The following is a 23,696-nucleotide window of genomic DNA, read 5'->3' on the forward strand; positions in this document are numbered from 1 at the left end:
TAAATTGGGACGGGTTTCATAGAGGAATCAAATAGTTAAGTCAGGGCACACAGGTAGTTGGAGAACGGTTCTCTGAGGAGGTGACAGGTAAACGGAGACCTGAAGAATGAAGAACGGGCTGTGAGAAAGACATAGTAAGAGCTTCCTAGAAGTGGTATCAGCATGTGCAAAGGGCCTGAAGCAGCAGAGGGTTCGGAGAGTTTGGGGGTGGTTGGCGTGTGATGTGGGGCTAGCATTGGATGATACTGGAGAGGCCAGGGCCCCACTGTGCAGGGTCTGTGGACCTTAATATGAGTCTGGATGACGTTCTTTTTCTTCTTTTTAATGTTCATTTATTTTTGAGAAAGAGAGAGAACGAGAGCACGTGTAAGTGGGGGAGGGGCAGAGAGAGAAGGAGACGCAGAGTCCAAAGCGGGCTCCAGGCTCCGAGCTGTCAGCACAGAGCCCGACGCAGGGCTCGACCTCACGGACCGCGAGATCATGACCTGGGCTGAAGTTGGATGCTTAACCGACTGAGCCACCCAGGTGCCCCTGAGTCTTCTAAGGGCAGAGGAGAGTTGGAGGGCAGGGAGCGGTAGGCATTATGCAGAGAAATGACCTGGTCCAGGTGAGAAATGGTGGCGGCCTGGACTAGATTAGTGGCAGCAGGGATGGAGACCAGAGGCTTGTGCTGGGAGAGCCAGCTCTCAGGTTCTGGTTGGATAGGTCATCCCCATACCATCCCCTCTAAGGCAAGGGCATCTCTGGGCCTGACAGCCAAGGACCAGTCATGAAGACCACAAGAGGTCCACGTGAAGAACCAGCCAGAGCCCTTAGATGGTGCCACTGCGTCCCACCCAGGGAAACTACTCACGGACTAGCTGCGACTGGACACAGCCCAAGCAGAGAGGAAGGGGAGGGGAGGGGAGGGGAGGGGAGGGGAGGGGAGGGGAGGGAGCAGAGTCTGATAATGCCTTACCATTTCAATGCTTCTCACCTGTGATTACACAGAACCCCACAGGGAGGCAGAGCAGATGACACCCCAAGTGACAGGTGCTAAACAGGGCTCTCAGGAGGTAAGCGACTTGCCCTGGGAGTATACTCTGCTTGGGCCTGGGCCCCTGATCTCACTCCAGAGACTGTGCCCCTTCCCCAGGGAAGCCAGGGGAAGAAAGAAGGCCTGGGGTTCTCTGGGGCGTAGGACACGTTCATTCTCCACCGCTGCAGATATGAATTAGCACACATTTGGCAACTTAAAACAAGACAGACTTCTTATCTCACAGCTCTCTGTAGGGCTCGCCGGTTTCTCCGCTGTGGGTTTCACGCGGCCAAAATCCAGGTGTCGCCTGGCTGGGCCCTTACCTGGAGGTTCTGGGGGACAAGCTGCTTCCGGGCTTCCTCGGGTCGTTGGCAGAATTCAGTTCCCTGGGGCCGTAAGACTGAGGTCCTGCTTTCCTTGCTGACCCTAACCGGGGGCCTCTCGTGGCCCCTGCAGGTTCCCCACATTCCTTTTCAAACCGCCCCTCCATCTTCAAAACCAACCGTGGCCTGTCACGTCCTTCTCATGCTTCACATCTGACTCCTTCTCTTCCATCTCCCTGACCTCATTCCTCTGCCTCCAGCTGGAGAAAGCTGGGGCCCAGCTGGATAACCCAGGAGCGCCCACAACCTTAATTACACCTGCAAAGTCCCCTGTGCCGTGTAGTTTATCGTAGTCACAGGTTCCAGGAATAAGGGTGTAGACATCTCCGGGGGCCATTCTGTCTACACAGCGGGCAACCTGGAAGTCCGGCCGCAGCCAGGTCTTTGGGGGCCTCCTGAGGAAGCATGAGTGCCATCGTAGTTTTTAAAGCTTTACTCTGTGCACAGGGTTTGAAGACAGGGTCTCTGTCATAGCCACTGGTATAGCCACCTGAAGGGGAAAGATAAGGTCCCCTCAGCTGATAAGTCCAGGGCCAGCCTTGCTTCTTTCCCAGCACACAGGCCAACTAGGGCCTTGCAGGATCCTTTCACTTAGTGCCATACTGTTTCAGCAGATGAGACCAACTGGGAGCCATTAATGAGAAAACTCTCTGGGTCTGTCACACCGAACTTTCGACAACCCACCTGCAAAGCCTTCCTGGGGCTACCGTGAGAGCTCCCAGGTGCTCCCCCGAACCCAGGCCAACCAGTCTCCCTGAGGCACGCCTCTGATCTCCCTGCACTCAGAAAGATGTAATGGTCTCCCGTCCCCTGCAGAATCAAGTCCAGCTCCACGGCCAGTGAACAAGTAGCCCCCGTCTTCACAGCTCGTCCTCCGTCCCTGACACTAGACATTCAACCATGTGGAAGACCGTCAGCATCCATCGGTCCCTCCTTCTCGGTTAGTCTGTCAAACCCCTCCAGCCCTGAGTGTCCCAATCCTACTTCTTCCTTCGGGCTCCAGCCAATTCTCCTTTTCCCCACAGAACACGGTCTCCTCAGCTGGAAATAGTCTCTGGAATGAAACACTCACGCACACTCACCTGAATCTCATTGTCTGCTCTGTACAAGTTATTCCTGTCCTGTAAGTCCACTGAAGGTAGCAATGTTTTATCTTTTTTTAAGTTTTGTTTTACTTATTTTGAGAGAGACAGAGGGGGGTGGGGGAGAGAGAGAGAGGGAGAGGGAGAGGGAGAGGGAGAGGGAGAGAGAGAGAGAGAGAGAGAGAGAGAGAGAGAGAATGAGTGGGGGAGGGACAGAGAAAGAGAATCCCAAGCAGGCTTCATGCTGTCTGTGCAGAGCCCAATGTGGGGCTCGATCCCATGAACATGAGACCATGACCTGATCCAAAATCCAGTTAGATGCTTAACTAACTGAGCCACCCAGGCGCCCCAGCAATCTTCTATCTTTTTATCAAGGTCTTACACGAAATAGACATTCAAATGACTGAATTGCTCTTGGATTTATAGTCCTTTTAAATACGCTTCTGGTTAAGGGATAAAACAAGTTGTTTTTTTTAATTTTGTTTTAAATGTTTATTTATTTTTGAGAGAGAGAGAGAGAGAGAGAGAGAGAGACAGAGCATGAGCGAGGGAGGGGCAGAGAGAGAGGGAGACACAGAATGGGAAGCAGGCTCCAGGCCCCGAGCTGTCAGCACAGAGCCCGACGTGGGGCTCGAACTCACAGACCGTGAGATCGTGACCTGAGCCGAAGTTGGACGCTCAACCGACTGAGCCACCCAGGCGCCCCAAGTTGTGTTTTGATATTCTTGTTGCTTGCTTTTGTATTGAGTATCCCCTGACAGAGAAGTACGTCTCTGCTTTCCTTAAATGTTTAAGGAAAGTGTATGCTCAACAGGCTGAATGTCCTACCGAGGCCCGCAGAGGTCCCAGAATCCCAGTCAGTTCTCGGCACTGGCGGCAACTCCACTCGTCACCCCACAGCCTAGCCCTTATCCCACAGCCCAGACTCTCCCAACACTGTTCTTCACCCAGCAGAGGGGAGGCCCTGTCCCAGTCACTGCAAAACACCGCAGATCCATCAGTCAGCCTGAACTGTACATGCTTCGTCACCGTCTCCAGGTTCGACACGTCTGTGCAGTTACCACCTGAACGAGACCGTCCGTGAGGGCAGGCCCTGACTCCAAAGAATCACTAGGGTTCAGTTCACGCCGCTGCACAATCCTGTGTACCTACATGGGCTCGGTGCCTTTTAGTTAGAGAGACTGCAGTATTTAAGCCCTAATGTTCTCTGGCAACATGACTTAAAGTGCTCCCATGAGATTATTCCTCCCTGTGGAGAGGCCAGATGCTCTTTGTGGAACTGTCATGTACGCATACGCGGGCTGAAACACAGCTCTGTCCGCCGGAGCGGGCCTAGCTCTCAGAATCTTTCTCCCCCGCAAACCGAGCCAACATCTGGAAGACACATGGAGGATGATCATTCAATGAGTCCCCCTCCCACCTAATCAGGGAAAGGAGAAAAAGCAAGGATCACTCTCCCAGAATATTTCTCAGACTCCTGCACAATCTCCCCAAGCTAAGAACAATATTTTTCTTTCATTTTCATTTCAATCAAAGAATCACATGGTTCAGAAAAAATAATGACCCCCCCCCCCCCCCCCGCCACACACCTCCCTGGACCAAGTCCTGCTGTCCAGGGGCAACCACATGTTGCCACACGACCACGTGTTTCTTTTGATGATTAGTCAGATTTAGACATTTTCTTACTGAATTCTCGCCATGATGGACAGGAACTTATCTCACACGATTGCCCCCTCTCCTCTGCCTTCCTAATTTTCACAGGCAGACAGGCAAATCATTACTCTTAGCTCCTCTGTTGCATGGCTTCTCAGACCCCAGCTGCCTTAGAGTCACCTGGTCAGCTTGTCAAAGCACGGATTGTTGGGGCCTCCCCCATGAGTTTCTGATTCAGTGGGTCTGGGGTGGGGCCCAAGAATTTTCGTTTCTCACGAGATCCCCAAAGAGGCTGACATGGCTGGTTCAGCAACCATAGTTTAAGAGGTAGTACTCCGCTGATGACCTCTGTAATTTTAAGTCGTAAATAGCTAGCTCTCACTTCATCAAGTTTTGCACCATCTCTCGACTCTCCAATTTAAAAGATTAAGATGTTGAGAGAACTTCGATCATCATTCTGTTCTGACCTCTGGGCAAATTTAATGACATTTACATTTTATACTGTACCTGAAAATCAATAAATAATGCTAATTTTATGGCTACATGATTATTCACATTAGAACCGAGACAAGTGTCATGATTACATACACTTTTCTATGGGTGCAAAGCTCAACTCTGCAATAGGCTCAACAGGTGCAAATGCTCAGCTTCCACTTCGGGGAGAATATTTCTAGTATCAAAGTCCTTCTCTTCCTTATACTCTTCTACCTGCTCAAAATCCCATGACATTTTATGTTTCAACCATGACACATTGACCAAATTTCTGTTTTTCTGAGAGTTTTCGATTGCTTTTATTTTTATTTGAGAAGCAATTTATTTCATCTATACTGTATCTTAAGTTTTGCTACTTTCTGTTATTCTGTCTATCGCCGGCTTCATTCTCCCTGAAGTTCACTGATCCCCTGTTCTAATTTGGTCAATTAGTTTTTAAATTTGCTGTTACCCTTTTGTTTCGTTGGAGTGCATCTAGAGTTATTTCCTTGGAAGGGTTCCTAGGGAGATAAACTATCTGGTTCTTGCCCATCTGAAAAATCACTGTATTCCAACCTCATACTTTACTGTTAGGCTAAGTATAAAATTCCAGTTTCAAATCACTTTCTCTCAGCACTCTGAAGCCTTATTTCACCATATTCTGGCTTCTAATCTTGCCAATCAGGAGTCTGATGGTCTGTTTAGCATGTATGATTCCAATAATGTTGTAAGTGGACATATATCCATCGCCCCCCACCCCACCCCCCCACCCCCGCCAATCCTGAACTCTCTAGCCTGGCAGCATTTAGAAGTTTCCTCAAATCTTAGTAGCAGTGAATTGCAAATATCTTAGAAATTATATCTAGGATATTTTTGGTTTATCCTGCTTGTAAGTTGGGGAGACCTTTAAATTTAAAAAAATGTTTCCCGGGGCGCCTGGGTGGCGCAGTCGGTTAAGCGTCCGACTTCAGCCAGGTCACGATCTCGCGGTCCGTGAGTTCGAGCCCCGCGTCAGGCTCTGGGCTGATGGCTCGGAGCCTGGAGCCTGTTTCTGATTCTGTGTCTCCCTCTCTCTCTGCCCCTCCCCCGTTCATGCTCTGTCTCTCTCTGTCCCAAAAATAAATAAAAAATGTTGAAAAAAAAAATTAAAAAAAAAAAAATGTTTCCCTTTAACTCTGGGAAATTGTATTCTTTTGTCTCTCTTATAACTTTTAAAATTTTCTCTGTTTACCTTTTCTGGTATTCCTATTATTTGAATCTAGGACCTTTTAAATTGATAATTTAGCTCTCTCTTCTATTTGTCTTTTAGCTCTGCTTACTGGGGGATTTCTTTCCATTATCTTCTAATCCTACAAAATTTTTGCCTCTGCAACCGTATAGTTAATTTTTAGGAAACTTTTCTTTTTTCTGTTTCTTCCCTTTAAAGAAAAAATTCCAACCATTTCCTAACGGACAGAATATATTCTGAAATCTCCTTGTGTTAATTACATACATTTTAAGGTGGTTTTTAAGGTTATATAATCTCTTCTATTCCCCGAACAACCTATTTCCTTCTAAGTCAGCTATTCTGTTGTTCATTTTGGTCTTTTTCTTCTTCTCAATGTACCACATCACCCCCTCCAATCTCAGGTTTCATTGGTTGTCCATTTGTATTTAGGAATAAGGCCAAAGGGCTGATTAGACAATCCGGGGACGAATGGTAGGAGGCTTACATCGGAGCCTCTAAATGCCAGGAGAAGCAAGGCTTTCCTGTGGGGAGCCAGCCACACTATCTCAAGCAATTTGTTAAATTCTTTAGAGAAGAAAATGCCTGGTTGTATGCTACTCTGAATGTCTCAAGTACATGGGGACAAGGACAGAGGTGAAGAGTCAACTCTTCCACTTACTAAACTTCACTTAATACCTCCCTTCCCTGTTCAGTCCCACCTGTCACTCTGGCACCCTTCTGTAAACCACTGCCCTGGCCATGGCTGCAGCGTTCTGGATCCCTGGGTAGACGGGCACCCAGCCTCTCTGTGTATGGTTCAAGGTTCACCCACCAACACTCTTTCATCTTCTTCCCTCACTGCAGAAAATTAAGACTCTCTCATTGGCTGCTGCCCCTTCCCCCACAGTGTTTTCCTCCCTGTCCCTATTTACTCGTATTTAATCATTGTATTGGGGTCTCAGGAACCGTGAACATACGTACTTGGTCAGCCATCTTGAACCAGAAGTGACCAAGAACAGCACTTTAATAAGCTGTCCCTGCATCATTGGCTTTGATTGGGCCGATTTACCAAGTCCCCAGCCTACTCCGAGTATTAATAACCAGCCACCTTCCAGGGTCCTTGTGTTTTGAAAGAAGTTCGTGTTTGAAATCAAAAGGAGAACCTGAAGTCAGAGTTGCCAGCAGGTCGTATGCGTATGTGTTGCGGGCGCTGGGCGCCCTGCTCACATCCCTGTACAACTGCTACCCGTCCCCCTGCTGACGGCAGTGTAGGCAGCTCACGGCTCCCCACCCCCCCCCCCGCCATTCTTCCACAGAGAACTGTCCAAAGCTGAAGAGAATCTCCTTCAAGAAGACCTACGCTCCGCTTCTACACCAGCCAGCCAGCCGATGGTTGACTAACAAGGGGTACAAAAGGCCAGCCCCTCCTGCCCTGAGAAGACAACCTGTTGGTGTAATTCGTGCTCCCGAGTTCCCCAGCTAAGGCTAGACTAGCTGAGGCCAGATCCTTGCTCCGTCCCTTCCACTTCCATCCCTTCCTTCAGCTTCTCCTAAGAACACAGCCTCATTAGACCATGTGCCCCCAAATGCCTGCCTCAGGCTCTGCTTCTAGGGAAGCTGACCCAAGATCACGTGGGAGGTACTTTGGTAGAGAATTGGGATGCCTTGCTAAAAACCTCCCTACTGAACTGAACATCTGGATGGACATCTCAAGCCTGACACTTCTCTGTGGCTCTGTTCACAGCTCTAATCTGCAAGGCATGGCTCACTGACGTGCTAGTTTTCCTCTAAGCTCAGAGCGGTCGGCGGGGGAGGAGGGCAGCGTGTGGTTCCACAGCTTTGCTCCCACCTGCACAGGAGTCTGGTTTCGCCAAGAAGCAGTTTTGCCTGACCTTCTCCCCACCAACGTCCTGGATCTGTGGTGATCTTGGATGTTGAGGGAAGATTTAAAACAGATTTGGGACCAGATTCCTTGCATATTTCCTGTATAGTAGACAGCGTTGCTCATCTCACGGATGGCTCAGGGCAGACGGGCCGCGCTGCAGTACAGAATCAGTTCACAGGCTCGCTCCTGCTTGTAGGGTCCGCACCCGACATTGCTCTGAAGCTCTGTTCCACACGGCAGAATCTGATGAGTACCCAACGGGATGGGTGGCCCACCCACACTTGCAGTGCTTGGGCCATTCTGCGATGCTTGGGTTGAAAATTTCTAACTCAACCGCTGGTTCTACAAGATGATGTTCTTTTCTTGTTTGTTTGTTTTTTTTTAATTCTTTAAAATTATTTTTGAGAGAGAGACAGAGAGAGAGTGTGTGCACATGCGAGCAGGGGAGGGAGCAGAGAGAGAGGGTGACACAGGATCCGAAGCAGGCTCCAGGCTCCGAGCTGTCAGCACAGAGCCCGACGCGGGGCTCGAACTCACGAACCGCGAGATCGTGACCCGAGCCGAAGTCGGACGCTCAACCCACTGAGCCTCCGGCACCCCGACAAGATGATGCTCTTGCTTCTTCACGTCACTCATGCCCTCACCAACAAAACATTTAGCGAGCACCTACTGTGTGATCTGGGCTCTGGAAGCAGTCTAGGAACAAGTGTCAGGTTCAGGGGCCAAGGAACCAGTTCATGGCCTCGAAGGGATTATGAGGCATAGTCCCTCAATGCGTTTAAATCATGTGGCTGTTAGAAGGACCCCCACGAAACATGCATTCTATCATTTTGCAGATCAGGAAAGGGAGGCGCAGAGAGGGGGTGTGCCCTTGCCACAGTCCGCCAGGGCCACAACTTCCGCCACAGGCACCTGCCACCCCGGGCCCCGGTCCAGAGCTTCAAGGTTCTGACCTGATTCTTCTGGGCAATCTTCTGTCCCTTTTTCCAGCGGAGCACTGGTGTCAGAGGCGGCAGCTCCCTCTCCTCGTCTCCGGTCACATGCTCACCCAGGCTGTAGGCGGCTTCAAACACGATGGGACTGATGACGTCCTGAACTCTCCGCTGAAACAATAAACAAGCACGCGCGTTAACCGCTAATATTGGCCGACACGTGCGGAGCATTTCACAGTTTACAGAGGCCTTCCACACGGATGGCCTCACATGGTCCTCACAGCCACCCTTGTGAGGGAAGATTTTACTGCTCGCACCTTTTAGGTGAGGTAACTGGGACCAAAAGCAGGGAATGTCTCATCCAAGGTCACCTTGTGACCCAGTGGGGCCTTCCCCACTCTACTGTGCACAGTGCTAAATCGTCTTTCTCTTTAGCATATGGAATGCATTACCTTACTCGTCTTCCAAATATTCTTAGAAGCCAGCTGACGGGCGGGAGAGCGTCTGCGCCACTGCAGGCTAACCCTTTGCATCCGTGGCGTTTTGGTGACCAAAGGCCTTTTGTATTGACATAAATACGGCTCTTGTGCCGGGGCAGGAAATCCAATGATACTGGGGGGCCTAGGGTCTTCCCAGGGTTGGTTGTCAGTGGAGTCAGGATTGAAAGTCTTAACTTCTGGCCTTTGAAATCGAAGGGCTTGAAGACCCAAAGGAAGGACAGGTTGGTGGTCACAACAGGGAAGGGAAGGGAAGGGAAGGGAAGGGAAGGGAAGGGAAGGGAAGGGAAGGGAAGGGAAGGGAAGGGAAGGGAAGGGAGCAAACATACAATGAACACCTACAAGATGCCTGGCACTGTGGCAGGTGCTCTAGACAGATGAGCAACGGGCCCAAGCCCTTTGAACTAGGCCCTCTCATCCTCCATCATACGGAAAAAAGGAAAAGGAAGATACAAGGATAAGTCCCTCAGGCCACAAGGCTGACAAGGATTTTTGAGTCACATCTGTTCAAGCCTGCAGTTCTTGGTCTTTTGGCACAAGGCGTCACCATCTCCGGGGGTCTCTGGGTTCCCAGAGAGGTAGGTAGTCCCCCATGAGGGCCAGCATGCGGGGAGCCAGCAGAGGAGAAGAGTGGCCCTGCCAGGGACTGAGAGAAGCTGGGCAGGTGGGCAGAAGCCAACCACGGGGCCGTCAGCAGAGCCAAGGATTCCCGCACACCACTGTCTGTGCGAAGTTTGGTGGAATTTCAAACAGATCGGAGCTGTGTTCGAAACAGCAGAAAGTTCTAAAGTTCCCAAGAAGTGCACAGCGAGGAGCCTGCTCCCACCCCTCCCTGATACCCAGAAGCCCTCTCCAGAGGCAGATACGCCAGTCAGTTTTTGCATATTCATCCAGTCTAGGCGTATGCAGGCAAATCGGACCCTGTGGCATCCTGCGGTTTGTTTTCTGTGCTTCGCATGGGTCCTGGAGACGGTCCAGTCAGGATGAAGGGCTGTGGTGCCTCTTTTCTCATAGCACAGGGCGTGTTCTATGGATGCCCTTACTGACCAACGTGTGTCCTCAAATCTGCTTTAACAAGAGAATGGGCGACGGCCCATCCTTCTCCAAGATGGGGTCTACTAACCTCAGTCCCCTAGGAGGGGAATAAATAAAAGGGCTGTGACCAAACAAGTTGGAGGAGGGGAGGGGGAGATACCAGGTTAAGGAAAGTCAAAGAGGGTTTTTATTCTGCTTTGTTTCCTCCTGTCTTTGTTGCGACTGCCTCTGAAAAAGGGTAAGGTCGTCTGTGGAGCGGACACTCAGGGACACTGGAGGGCAGAGGAGAAACCTTACGCACACCCAGGAAAGGGGGTGGTACCCAAGCCAGGGCGGTATGGGGCAGGGAGCCAGATGTGGCCACACCTGTGGCTGCTCACTGGGGAGCATGGGGACAGGGCACAGGGGCACAGATGAATGACTCTGTGGGTGGGGGGCCTGCAGACAATTTCTACTTGCATTCAGAAAACACAGCCGGGAACAGATTCAATCGTTCAGCATACACAAAATATAGGACCTCTCCAGGAGCGTGATGGGGAAGACTTTTGGATAAACTGCTTCCAGCAAATTCCGTCCGACTTCAGATTTTACGAACAGATCTTTAAGACGTGTCCTTTCCGGGAGCAAAACACACACCTGGGAACCAGATCTCTTCTGCCTTTGCTGACTCTGCTAAGCAGAATTTAAGGACTATTGGAGGTGGGAGAATAACAGACGAGTGCCAACTGAATGGTTTTACAAATAAATGCTTTAGTGGTGTTTTTAAAGGTTGACTATCTTCAGGGTTTGGACTTAAATTCTTCATGTTGAAATAAGCTGGTTCCTATGCTTTTATTCTTGGGGGAAAGGTTGAATCCGGGGGTGGGGGAGACAGACATAACTCATCATTTCCTGGCTACCAAATGCATGTATTCCAGAGACTGGCCAAGATGTTATTTTACGTAACCTGCGTAACACCTGAGCTTGGTAGATGATTGCTCCCATTTTATAGATGAGGCAACAGAGGCTCAGGAGCTCAAATAAACTGCGCTCCACCCCAAAGCTAGCAATTAGTGCTAGAGCCAGACTCATTCTTAGAACCAGAAGCAAAAGTGCTTTCCCTGAAGTTTATAAAATACTATTGAAAAGTTATCCCGGGGCGCCTGGGTGGCTCAGTCGGTTAAGCAGCCACCTTCGGCTCAGGTCATGATCTCACGGTCCGAGGGTTCGAGCCCTGCGTCGGGCTCTGCGCTGACAGCTCGGAGCCTGGAGCCTGCTTCCGATTCTGTGTCTCCCCCGCTCTCTGCCCCTCCCCCACTGGCACTCTATCTCTCTCTCTCGAAAATAAATAAAGATTAAAAAAAAAAAAAGTTATCCCAACTGCTTTAGGTTCGGACATCACCCTAAGAAGTCATCCGTTAAGAGCACACAGGGCAGGGGTGGGGGATGTTTCTCACACCAGGATGAGTGTGAACAAGCGGCAAGTAGGAAACGGGGCGGGGGGGGGGGGGGTGGGCAGGCGAGGGCCGCTCCTCGCCGCGTGGCCCTTGAGCCTGGCTCACCGCGGGGGGGAGGCCTTACTCATGGTGTGGCTTATTCGGGGTGAGTAGCGAAGTCCGACATCCAGATGCTCTGGCACTGATGCACAAACCTGTTTTAACTAAGACGTTTGGAAAACGGCTCTTTTTACATGTCCCGGTAGCTCTGGGCCGAAGGGAACAAAACCACACCGAGCCGTGGGTGGAGGCAGAGGAGGGTCCCGCATTTTGAATGGAGCCAACACCCCCCCCCCCCCGGGGGCCCCCGGCCCTCCCACGCTCTGTTTGTTTTATCTGAGCTGCAAAGGAAAAGGAGCAGTAACACTTGGTGGTTTCCTTTTCATTTCTGAAAGCTTCCCGCAGATCAGCACTGCAATTAGCAGAGAATTCCTTAGGATAGAGGAGGCTTAGCCTTCTGGCACGGACTGTAATCGCTGAAATTTTACTGCTTTAAAAAAAAACAAACAAACAAACAAAACAAAAAAACCCACCACTACGAACTGAAGCTTCTAAAGTTGAACTTATTTGACAGGCCAAAAGGCCTAAGAATCTACCTTTTCATGCTAAAATTCTACAGGGGTCCCCTGATGCTCGAAAAGCTGAAGGAGCCCACATGGAGACCACACCCGGGCTGGCGGCAGACTCTGCGGTGGCTTTCGTTTTACAGGGGACTTACCATACGCTCAGTTTGAAATTTATTGGGTGCTTACGAGATGCCAGGCAACGTTCTGGGCCCAAGGGAGACAGAGGTAAAAGACCTTTGGGGAAACAGGCAAAGCAATGACAAGCTAGTGTAACATGCACAAAACAGAAGAGCCTGTGGGGACACAAATGGGGGACATCTGATTCGGCCGGTGGGTTGGAAGGCTGCCCAGAGGAGATACCCTTGGCTCAGCTGTAAGACAGAACCACATCATCCAGAGAGCAGGCAGGAAGCATGGGTGGTCCGGCAGGGTGGAGGGGACATGGGTGTCCAATGGATCGCATCTGATTCCCAAGGGTGGGAAAGTCAGGCTTGTGGGCAGGAGTAGGGAGAGAAGAGGCTGAAGCAGAGACTGGCTCTCAGGGGGCCTCACAGGTTGTGCTGACTTCATCCTGAGAGCTGGGAAGGACTGGGAAGAGGGTAAGATGAGGCTAGAGGCCGTGTTAGAGAAGAACCCCTCTGGTGTCTTGCATTGATAGGTGGGAGGCAGGGAGGCCAGGAAGGAGGCTGGAGGAAGCTGTGTTCTATAAAGATCCCTCCAGCTGTAGCACGGAAGAAGACCGATGGGGGTAGGCCTGGGTGTAAGCAGGATAGGAGGAGGCTGCCATTGGGCTTCGGAGGAGAGATCACGAAGGCCTGTGACAGGACACAGCAGTGGTGACGGAACAAAGGGGAGGGACGGGAAGGTGACTTGGGAGGAAGAGGAGATGGGACTGGGGACTGGCTATGGGGACGACGTCTCTTCCATCAAGAGTTATGGATGCCCTAGTGTTCAGCTTGCACGAGCGCACAGACACATATCAGTCAGCATCACGGTACCAGTGGGACAAGGGTGCGTTGAGCTTGGGCGTAGACATACTGGGCTTTACTACGGCACAGAAATCCCCTTCCTGTCTCCAGACTCGAACTCCACGAGGAATCTCCCCAAATATACTGATTTGGGCCTAAAACATGGTGCCTCCTTTTTCCTCCCCCAAAACTGTCCCCCTGCCCCAGTGTCCAGGGTCAGCCTTCCCTGGACAGACCCACACAGGCCCTTTGCCAATAAGATAGCCCACCCACCCATCTTTCCAGGAATGGGTTCTACTCTCCTTTGGACTAGGTCCTCTTCCTTCCTCAGCTCGCCTCACTTGTCAATACATTCTCCTGGGGCCCCTGGAGAGGGCCGTGGGGCCTCGCAAGGTCTGCTGACAAGAGGGAGTGAGGGCCTCAGAGCGAGATGCCTTCCTATGGACTCCCGTTCCTTCCTGGAGTGTCCCTCAGGCTTCTCCTTCTAACCCGTTACCTTGCTCTGAAAATGAAATACAAGTAACTCAGGTGGGAAATCCAGCAGGGGAAGCCCATGACGGGCAGGTGCCACCCACCCCCGGGGTTTCTACGAGAGAGGCGGTTCCCTGCCCTGTTACCCTGGGGCACAGAGGCAGCTGTCAGAGACCTCAAAGTCTCTGTCTCTTTTATTTGTAGAATCCTAGACTTTTCACGGGTGAGTGTAATGAGTATCAAATCACAAGACCCCACCGACCTGCCCAAAAGAGGACACTGCCCAAAAGAGGACTACTGTCTGGGGGAACCCCCCCTCTCCCCCGCCCAGGGTGATTCCATTCCACACCTCCCTGCTCCAAGACCGAAGTAAGCAGGCCCGGGGCACTGTGTACCCTCGACCTGCCTTGTGAATTAGAACCCTACTTAGCTGCTTTTCCCCAAGAAATGAAGGGTTTTCATCTTTCTTAGCTAACTCACAGCTGCAGGGGTCAGCTAAATGAAAACAGGAAGGGCTGGCCTCACTTTAAATGGGCAAATAACACAGAAGGTCAGCAACTAAGCCACTAGCATTAAGCCAGATAATTGGTTTCGGAAAAACCCTCTAAGTGTTTTTTAAAGAGGCCTTGGTATTTTTTCTTTTTCCAAACATGTGATTTTTTTTTTGGTCCCTTTCCTATATCCTTTCTCCCTATTTCTGCCTATGCTCAGCTCTACTTCTGCCCGTGACAGCCTCGCAGGCAGGCCCAGGAATGAGAAAGCCCCAAAAGTGGGATGCTTTTTATGTCCTTGATCATAATGGTTAAAATGGCAGTTAAATGTTATAACAGTTTAAAATTCTCTTTAGCTTGAAGATTCTTTCCTATTAATTAAAAAATTTTTTTTTTAGTTTATGTATTTATTGTGAGAGAGAGAGAACACAAGCGGGGAGGGGCGCAGAGAGGGACAGAGAGAATCCCAAGCAGGCTCACCACTCCATCTCACCACCATGAGATCATGATCTGAGCTGAAAACCAAGAGTCAGATGCTTAACCGACTGAGCCACCCGGGTGCCCGCTTGAAGGTTCTTTTAAAAGCAAGGTGAGGATTTCACATTTCTCATAATAATAGAGTAACACTGCAGATCTACCCTCAATACAGGTAACAACTAGAAAAGCTGGATGGATCACTCACACACACACACACACACACACACACCTGTTTAAAGGTACTAGGGAACTATGAAGAGAGGCAGGACTTCAGAGTCTAGGGTCCCAACAAGAAGGCAAGGACATTGAGGGGACCCCTTACGCTGTGTACGGATCTGGAGGCAGCGGGGGATGGGAAGCAAGGAAAGTGAATGTGAAGTGGTGGCCAAGAGGCCGAGTTTCTGAGCTGAGTTGTATGAGTCTGTGAAGATAAAACCTGAAAGCCAAGCACTACTAAGGCCTCCTGGACTTGAGGGCCAAGACCCCAAAGAGAAGGGAAGCACACCGAGGCTGATATTGGACACCATATTTACTCCCAAGGCACTGGCTGAGCCCACAGCTCTATGGGGCTATGAGAGGTGGAATCCAAGCAGAAGACAGTGGTGAAGGCAAGAGAGGGTATACTCAACTGTGCACTAGACAAAGCAGAAGACCAGGGATCCAGAATGTAAGTCAACAGAAAATATCCAAACTGAAGCGTGGAGAGGAAAACGGATAGAATATTCAGAAAGGTAAGAGGCCACGATGAAGGAATAACATTTATAATGATACACTAATTTCTACAATTATATAAAAACCTAACACAATGCCTAGCACACTGTAGTTGAGCAATAAGTGCTTTTTTATTTTAATTTGAGAGAGAGAGAGAGAGAACACGAGCAGAGGAGGGGCAGAGGGAGAGAGAGAATCTTACGCAAGCTCCATGCTTAGCGTGGAGCCCGACATAGGGCTCAATCCTCCAACCCTGAAATCGTGACCTGAGCTGAAATCAAGAGTCAGATGCTCAACCAATTGAGCCACCTCCTGGGAGGTGGAGCATCCCCTTTATTTGTGGCTACAATTTTTTTTAATGTTTTATCTATTTTTGAGAGAGAGCTTGCAAGCAGGGGAGGGGCAGAGAGAGAGGGGGGACAGAGGATCAGAAGCAGGCTCTGCGCTGACACTGGTGAGCCCCACACGGGGCTCAAACTCATGAACTGTGAGATCATGACCTGAGTCAAAGTTGGATGCTCAACCAACTGAGTCACCCAGGCACGCCTGTGGCTACTATTTTTATCATGATTTTTAAATGGCAACTTCAAAAAAAGAGTTAAAAAAAACCCGCTCTATTACAAAATGAATTCTTATTATGAACTCCACATGTAGCCAGAACCGATTTCCCATTTTATGAGAGAATAAACTGAGGCCAAGTGTTTCACTTAGAGTCCTATACATTTAAAAACAAACAAACAAAAATTTAAATTAAAGCTGAAGGAAAAAGTTCCAGAAAAAAATTTTAAACAAAACTTTATGAACAGCACAAGCGACTACAAGAATCTCATGAGACGAGATTCACCCTGGGAAGAGACAAAGCTTTATCTTTGGGCGAGTACAGTTTATAAACACAGACTAGACGGAGCTCTGAAAAACAGCTGAATTCAACGAACTCCAATAATGCTGTCACAAGAGAAGGAAATAAGTGGTGAGCAAATCAGTACGTCTTATTTCTGAAAGTTTCTCAATGAGATTAGAGATTTGAATTCTGACCACGTATTAGTTTATATATAATATCTTATGGAAACAACGTTATTAGTCTGGGATGTAGGATTCTCTGAAGCATCTGTGCTCAGGAAGCCAAAAATGACTCTGCAATGGACATATCTGCATACATTATCTATGAAAAGCACATAACCTGCTGATGCTTTTTCCTTGTCAAAGATAAAACAACGTCTAGCTGGATATCTGGAAATGGTTTGCTCTTGTGTTTGAGAGTTTCTGTATGGGTGTGTGTGTGGCGGGGGGAGGGTGCTGCTTATCGAGCTGATTTGTATGTTCTGTGATTTTCATTTCTTCTCTGCATACATTCCAAAATATGCTAGTGGGGGATTAGAACGTTAGACAATTTGGAAATAATCTTTTAAGAGCGTGTCACATCCTTGTGTAACATTCTTTGCCAAGAGACATGTTAATTACATCATAGATAATTACACACATCATTTGGCAGCTAAATGAAAACAGATGAAATTGGCCCAGCATAGAGATTATCCAGCCTATGTGTCCTCCAGGGGCAACCAAATTTTGGCCTCTAATCTACTGCCCTGCCCTTCTTCTCTTAATTCTCTCTTCCCATCTCCTATCCCCAAGCTCCCATAGTGGCTTGTAAAGGTATTTGTAGGTGACTAAGAAACACAAAAGAAAATGCTAAAAACGTAAACCATGAAAGAAAAACGAGCATAGCTGACCCAGGAAGGTTTTTTTTTTTCTTGAGGAGGGTGCAAGTGAGCGAGGGGCAGAGAGAGAGAGAGAGAGAGAGAGAGAGAGAGAGAGAAAGAGAGAGAAGTGGGGTTCACCTGAAGCAGGGCTCCAGCTCACCCAGGGTGGGGCTTGAACTCACAAACCACGAGATCATGACCTGAGCCAAAGTCAGATGCTTAACGACTGAGCCACCCAGGCACCCAAGGTTTTCCTGCTCCACCACCCTTCTCCCACATCATCTCAGCCATCAGTCCTGTAGCCACTTGGGTGTGTCGGCCTCAGTCATCATATCAGGAGAGACGCTCTGGGGTCACCAGAGTGAAAAGTGGCCTTTGTGCTGCCACTCGGTGGTCTCTTCCTGTTAGGTGAAGGACGTGGGGATGTGGTTCCCACGTCTGCAATGCCCTTTTCCCCACCGGACACGATTCCATCCTTCGAGGCCCAGCTCAAGGCTGCTCCTTCTATGAGACTTTCCTTGACGATGGCCCCCCAGAAACCCAGTGTCCTCATGACCCAGTCTGGCACTTGATTATTTTCTGTCTTCTCCTACTGTCTTTCCTTGACTTTAAGGACTCTCCCTCACCTCCAATTTAAAGTTTCTGAAGCTGGGATGCGTCTTAGCATTGAATAACACATTTTATCATAAGAACGTTTCCCCTCCTCAACTCCTGCCTGAACAGCTGTCATTACGTTGCTAGCAATGTCGGGAGTGAGGAAATAGGGGTGCTCATAGTTCTGGGGTGAGCTAACTCACGGTTGGTAAGTATGGCTGTGGGAACTGGATGTCAGCTCTGCCTTGAGTTTGCAGTGTCTCTTGGACAGAACCAAGCATGCTCTTGTCTGACAAGGTAGCAGGTGGCAGCCACGGCCAGGACATGGCACTCAGGGATCCTCCAGGGCCAGGGATGACAGGTGTGTATGGCAGAGAGGCGGAAGGGTGCGTGGACATTGTGGTTGACCCTCCTGCGGCACGTCAGCCGTTTGCCTTCGGCCAACGCTTGGTTGCCGTGGGCCCGTGCCAGGCACCTTTTTAGGCGTAGGGAAGCAGAGAGGAGGCAGGCAGGAGGGTGTGAGCAAGCGGCCGTGATGCAGAGGGGAAGGTGCCCGCTCAGGAGCTGTGGGAATCTGATGAAAAGGAATTGCTTTGGGCCCAGAGTCGGGCGTGAGTGGGGGTACCAAGAGTTCTTGGAGACGAGGTGACTTTGGAGGAAAAGCTAGAAGTTCAGCAGGCTGATGGAGGAATGGGAAAGAGGTCTTTCATGGCAGCTGGGGGAGATGGTTTGGAGGTCTCACAGACCACCGCATGCCTGAGGAACGGAGGCATCAGACAAGGTGGAGAGCAAGGACACTGACATAAGATGTCCCAGGTCTGAGGGAGTCCCAGATCCATCTCCTGCAGACTGTGCGACATTGGTTACTTCATCTCTCTGAACCTGCTTTTCACGGAATGTAAAATGGGGTGACACAGTCCACCTGGCAGGACTGTTGCAAACACTGGACACCATACATGTCGAGCACCATGGAGAGCTCCTGGCACTCAGGAAAAGCCGGTGGCACCTGCGTTACCATCATCACCATCATCTCACCGCTACCACCATGGGCACCACCTGAGAAGGGGCAAGAACACAGGGTGAGGGGCAGGGAGGGGCTGCAGACAGGGAGGGGAAAGCGGGCTAGAACCAGGCGGCGGGACCTGAGAACCAGGTGAAGGCCTTTCATTCAATTCTGTAGGCAATGGGGACTGTCACGAATTTTTTAAGCCAGCCTTAGGATAAGAACTGCGGAGGTGACACAAACGACTGACCGTCGGTGGAAAGGGAGGACAGGACCTTTGCGGGGCTGGAGCACCCATCCCCCAGCTGCATAAGCTCGCAGCTACTTCTTACAGGGAAATGTCCTTGGTTGAATGGGAGCCACGTCATAAAATGGGCTTTATGCCCTCCACTCCTCCTCACTGGCAATGAGGGACTGCCACGGGGGTAGAAAAGGGGATGCTCCCTTGATTTAAGGTGAGACAATTCTGTGTGCACCTGATGCCCCAGAGCTCCTCTGCGGGATCAGGCTGAGGCTGGCCTCCAGCTGGGATGCTGGAACCAAGCCTTGCTTAGCTCCCTCCCCTGTCCCCTCCTGCTCTCCTCCTTGTCCTTTCCTGAGAGCCCCTCAACAAATCCTGTGCAAGTGAATTCCTATCTCAAACTCTGCCTGCTGGGAAGCTGATCTCACATAGCAACCCAGTGTTACAAAAAGTTGAGGCAGCAGACATCTGTATATACACACACGATACATAAAATATGGACTTAGACATAGGGAGACAGAGTCCCTGCTTGCCCACCACCCTACCCTCACCCCCTTGGCATACCCAAGGGGAATCCCTATGCCCCCTGGGAAACCTTCATGAAAGAGATGAAAAGCCAAGAGGTGAAGAGACTCAGCGAGATCACAGGACCGGCACCCCTCCCTGGATTCTGTGAAGGAGTGAATGCAGCAGGGTCTGGGGGGGCGGTTTGCTCTGGCCAGGGAAGCCTTTGAACGTGGTGAGGAGGAACGCCTCTGCAGCTCCGTGGATACTGTGGCTCCCAGCCTCTGACCGGGAGGGAAACGCGGCAGACAAGGCAGCATCCTAAGAGCTGCGAATGGTCTCAAAAGTGACCCAGTCGAGCCCTCCAAGCTCCCAGAAGGTGCTGCTCCACAGGTGGCAAATTCCCCCCCATTCGGACTCCAGCCCGCCCGCCCAGTGCTGCGTGAGTGACACAGTCACTCGCCCTCATGCCCGTCTCGCCTGCCAAACTGGCGGATTGAAATAGCACAAGGGCAGAAATCAGACTCCCAGGGCAGCTCATCCCACATCAGCTTCGACCTCTATTTCAGTGATTATAGTGACTCCAGGCTGCAGCAGGCTCTGGCTCCTAGCAGCTCACATCCACAACCTTCTTCAGAGGATGGCCTCTGGCTGATGGGAGCCATCTCCTCCAGAGATGCCTGCCAGGTGACGCTCTGTGACAGGCAGAGTTCCAAGGTGACCCCCGATGACTCATGCTCTTGTATAACCCTCCCTCCACCCCTTGAGTCCAGGAAGGACTGTAAATATGACATATGTCACTCCCTCGATAATGTTACATTATATGGCACTGGGCAAAAGGATTTTGCAGATGGAAGTAAGGTCTCAAATCCGTTGAATTTGAGTTGATCAACAGGGACATTATCTGGGTGGGCCTACTCAGGCGAATCCTTTATAGGTGGGCTTAGGCGTTCTCTGAGCTAAGAGACTAGACTCGGGAGACACTCTTCCTGCCAATCTTGAAGAAGCAAGCCACCATGGTTCTAAGCTGCAAAGAAACGACAAAGCCTACCACTGACCACGTGGGCCTGGAAAAAGACACCAAGCCTCAGACAAGACCTAAGACCTGGCTGACAACCCGGATTACAGCTTTGAGGTCCTGTGGAAGGGGACCCAGGTCGGCCGTGCCCGGGCTCCTGACCCGCGGAAACTATGAGATGGTAAATGTGGGTTGTTTCAAGCTTCTGGATCTGTAAGTTTTTATGTATCATAGAAAACTAAACTGTGCCCCATTCCCCCGGCTGGCCTGCTGGCCTCTGCATGCATGAGCTCTGTGCTGTGATTCATTCTCCCGGGCTCCCTCGCAGAACTAGGCTGAGGCTCAACTTCTACAGAGGCCACATCCTCAACCCAACTTTTCCCTACCCCGTTCTGTCTCCCTCACTTCTGAGAGCCCTCCCCGAGTCAATCTGGCAGAAGCCCTCACCCCAGATTCTGCTCCTGGGGAAGTGGATGTGAGATCCCACACAGTGAGTACCACACCGAATTGGTTGGTTGAAATATCCTTAAAGAGAAGACAGGAGCCAGGGAGGGTAACCCAGAGCTCACGGCTGACTAAAACACAAGCAGATCCAGAACAGTGCCATGAGTGGGGGGTTCCACATGGGCTACAGCGTTGACCGTTACACGCTCCACAACTTTCACCTCGGAGTTGTACTGTGCCCTTCTTTCATTTATTCTCAAAAACAACAGAACACTCCATGAAGGAGTCTTGGGGTTCAGGGGGTGGGTGAAAGATACAGCCCCAGGCCTCCTCAAGGCAAACCTTTTCTTTCCTTTCTTTCTTAGAGCTGCTCACAAAGCACCTTGGTCTCTAGTGCACATGACACCGAGTTTTACAAAGCGCAGAGTGGCAAGAAAGGGACAAAATTAATAAAAGAACTGGGGCTTGGAGTAGCTATAAAATTAACCCTGAAGGGGCGCCTGGGTGGCTCAGCTGGTTAAGCGTCCGACTTCAGCTCGGGTCATGATCTCACAGTTCGTGAGTTCAAGCCCCGCGTCGGGCTCTGTGCTGACAGCTCGGAGCCTGGAGCCTGCTTCGGATTCTGTGTCTCCCTCTCTCTCTGCCCCTCCCCTGCTTATGCTCTGTCTCTCTCTGTCTCAAAAATAAATAAAAACATTAAAAAAAATTTTTAAATTAACCCTGAAGAGGTAGGATGCACATCATGTAACCTGTAGAACTGTTTGCCTTCCTACTTGTGACCAAAATTGCATCTTAACCCAGAGATTCTCAACCTAGATGAGAATTTAGGGGTCTGTGAACTTGGATGGAAAGGAAAAAATTACATCTTCATTTTTATTAACTTCTCGCTGAAATTTAGCATTTCCTTTCATTGTAAATGTAGGCAGCAAACCACTGAAGTATTAGAAAGACTTATGACTCTGTCATCGATAGAAATCTGAGATATTTTCATGTTAAACTACAGTTACAGAGTCCTTGAAATATTTTTATACTCACTAATACTTCAAATAATGTCAGACTGCATTCTTTACTGCATTAAAAAAAAAGGCAGGTATAAGACTATATCATAAATGGGGGTTTCCTTTTTAACACTTTGATAGCTGAATTTCAGTCTAAATCTACAGCGTTTAAAAAGTTCTATGTATTTGGGGCACCTAAGTGGCTCAGTTGGTTAGACATCCAACTCCTGATTTCAGCTCAGGTCATGATCTCATGGTTTGTGAGTTTGAGCCTCGCGTCGGGCTCCGTACTGACAGTGTGGAGTGTGCTTGGGATTCTCCCTCCCTCTATTTCTCTCCCTTCCCTGCTCTCTTCCTCTCTCAAAATAAATAAAATGTAAAAAACTTTTTAAGTTCTACGTATTTGATTACATGCATTTAAAAACATTATTCTTTATAACATCTTCTCCCAACTGCCAAAGATGTCCGTGTACAAAAACGGTCAAGAACTTTGGTCTTTATGGTAAATGATACAACGAGAGGGACCATCTTGTGGTTTCTGAAATGCTTCCAAATATGCTTCAAAAACTGCAGAAAGAAGCATGACGTTGTTCCAGTCTTCACAGGTTATATGAACTCCCTGGTTTCAGCAGTTAAAAAATATACTGTCCATTACATTTTATGACAGGTTCAAGGCCTGGGCTCAAAATCATACCAGGGCCCTTGGGGTTTTAAGAATTTGGTCCTGGACAGATATTTCGCGCCAGAGTAGAGCAAATGTGCTTCGATGCTGAGAATTATATGAAAGCATCTGTTTCTCTGTGTGAGCCCGTAGGAGGGGAAGGAGAGAGAGAGTAGGTTCTCTGGGCTACATGTAGTGTTCACTGCTTTTACAAAAGGAATCCTGACCTTCCTGGGGCAGGCCTGCTGCTTCACGATCCCTGAGAGGGTATCTAGAAAGCTGAGAAGCTTGCCCTGGACCATGGTGGTGTGTGAAAATCCTGAACCGTGACTAAAATGAAGGAGAGACTCAACATACCGACCCCACAGGATTCCTAAGTTACTCAAAACCACAGTGGGCCTATCTACTCAGCTTGAGGGCACAATTTCTTTGAATGATTTGCAGCTTAGCAAGTGAAGAAAGTAGCTCCCCTCAAACCTGTAATAAAACAAGGTCATCAAAATTCCAGTGAATTTCATCAAAACTCATTCACTCTTGGGGCTATTCCATTCTCCTTTTTGCCACCAACAGCTGCCATGTTGCTAGATCCAATGGGCAGCCCCTCTCTGTTCTCATCTTTCTTGATCCCCATAGGTACTCTTTGTAGTTGGGTCTCTTCTGCCTGAAGCTCATCCTTCCCTGACTCACCCAGGGGAGGGCCCACTTCTCCTGTCTCCACTATTCCTTGTCCTCCTGAGATGATATCCAAAGCAACACTTGGCATCTACTGGGTAACATATTCCCCACCTCCCACATGAGACTAAAACTCTTTGGGAGTGGGGGCCATGTCCCATTCATCTCGACACGTCCCAGTGCATGGGACACAACAGACACTCAATAAACATTTGCTGCGGTATATAAGAAACGGACATTCATACAAAAAAGAAGGCATGGCTGAATTTGAGATCACCCTTCCCAAGAAAGGCCGCTTTTCTCAATAGACCAATCCTACACCTACAGTTAATGTGCACGAGTGTACATTATTAGCTTTATTTCTTTGCTCTGCCATCACTTCCTTTCCGTGTTTATATACCTCACACCTCTTTCTTTTCAAACTTCCTTTTCAAACTTCCCTCCTTCTTAAACTTGGCTAGTCTCAACATCTTTAAGTTCAAAAGAAGCATGTCACACTTATCCACAAAAACCTTATTAAACCACTTAATAAATACCAT

The 23,696-nt window shown here is 49.5% G+C and overlaps 1 protein-coding gene across 1 annotated transcript in view; it reads right to left on the reverse strand.

Annotated features, from left to right (window-relative positions):
- ITGA9 (integrin subunit alpha 9) overlaps window positions 1–23,696 on the reverse strand; it is a 327,365-nt gene that overhangs the window by 160,323 nt on the left and 143,346 nt on the right. The window contains exon 15 of the mRNA XM_049629010.1: window positions 8,653–8,802. Within this exon, the coding sequence (XP_049484967.1) occupies window positions 8,653–8,802 (150 nt within the window). The remainder of the gene's footprint in view (window positions 1–8,652; window positions 8,803–23,696) is intronic.

The sequence above is a fragment of the Panthera uncia genome, chromosome C2, assembly GCF_023721935.1.
Source record: "Panthera uncia isolate 11264 chromosome C2, Puncia_PCG_1.0, whole genome shotgun sequence".
NCBI classification, from domain to species: Eukaryota; Metazoa; Chordata; class Mammalia; order Carnivora; family Felidae; genus Panthera; species Panthera uncia.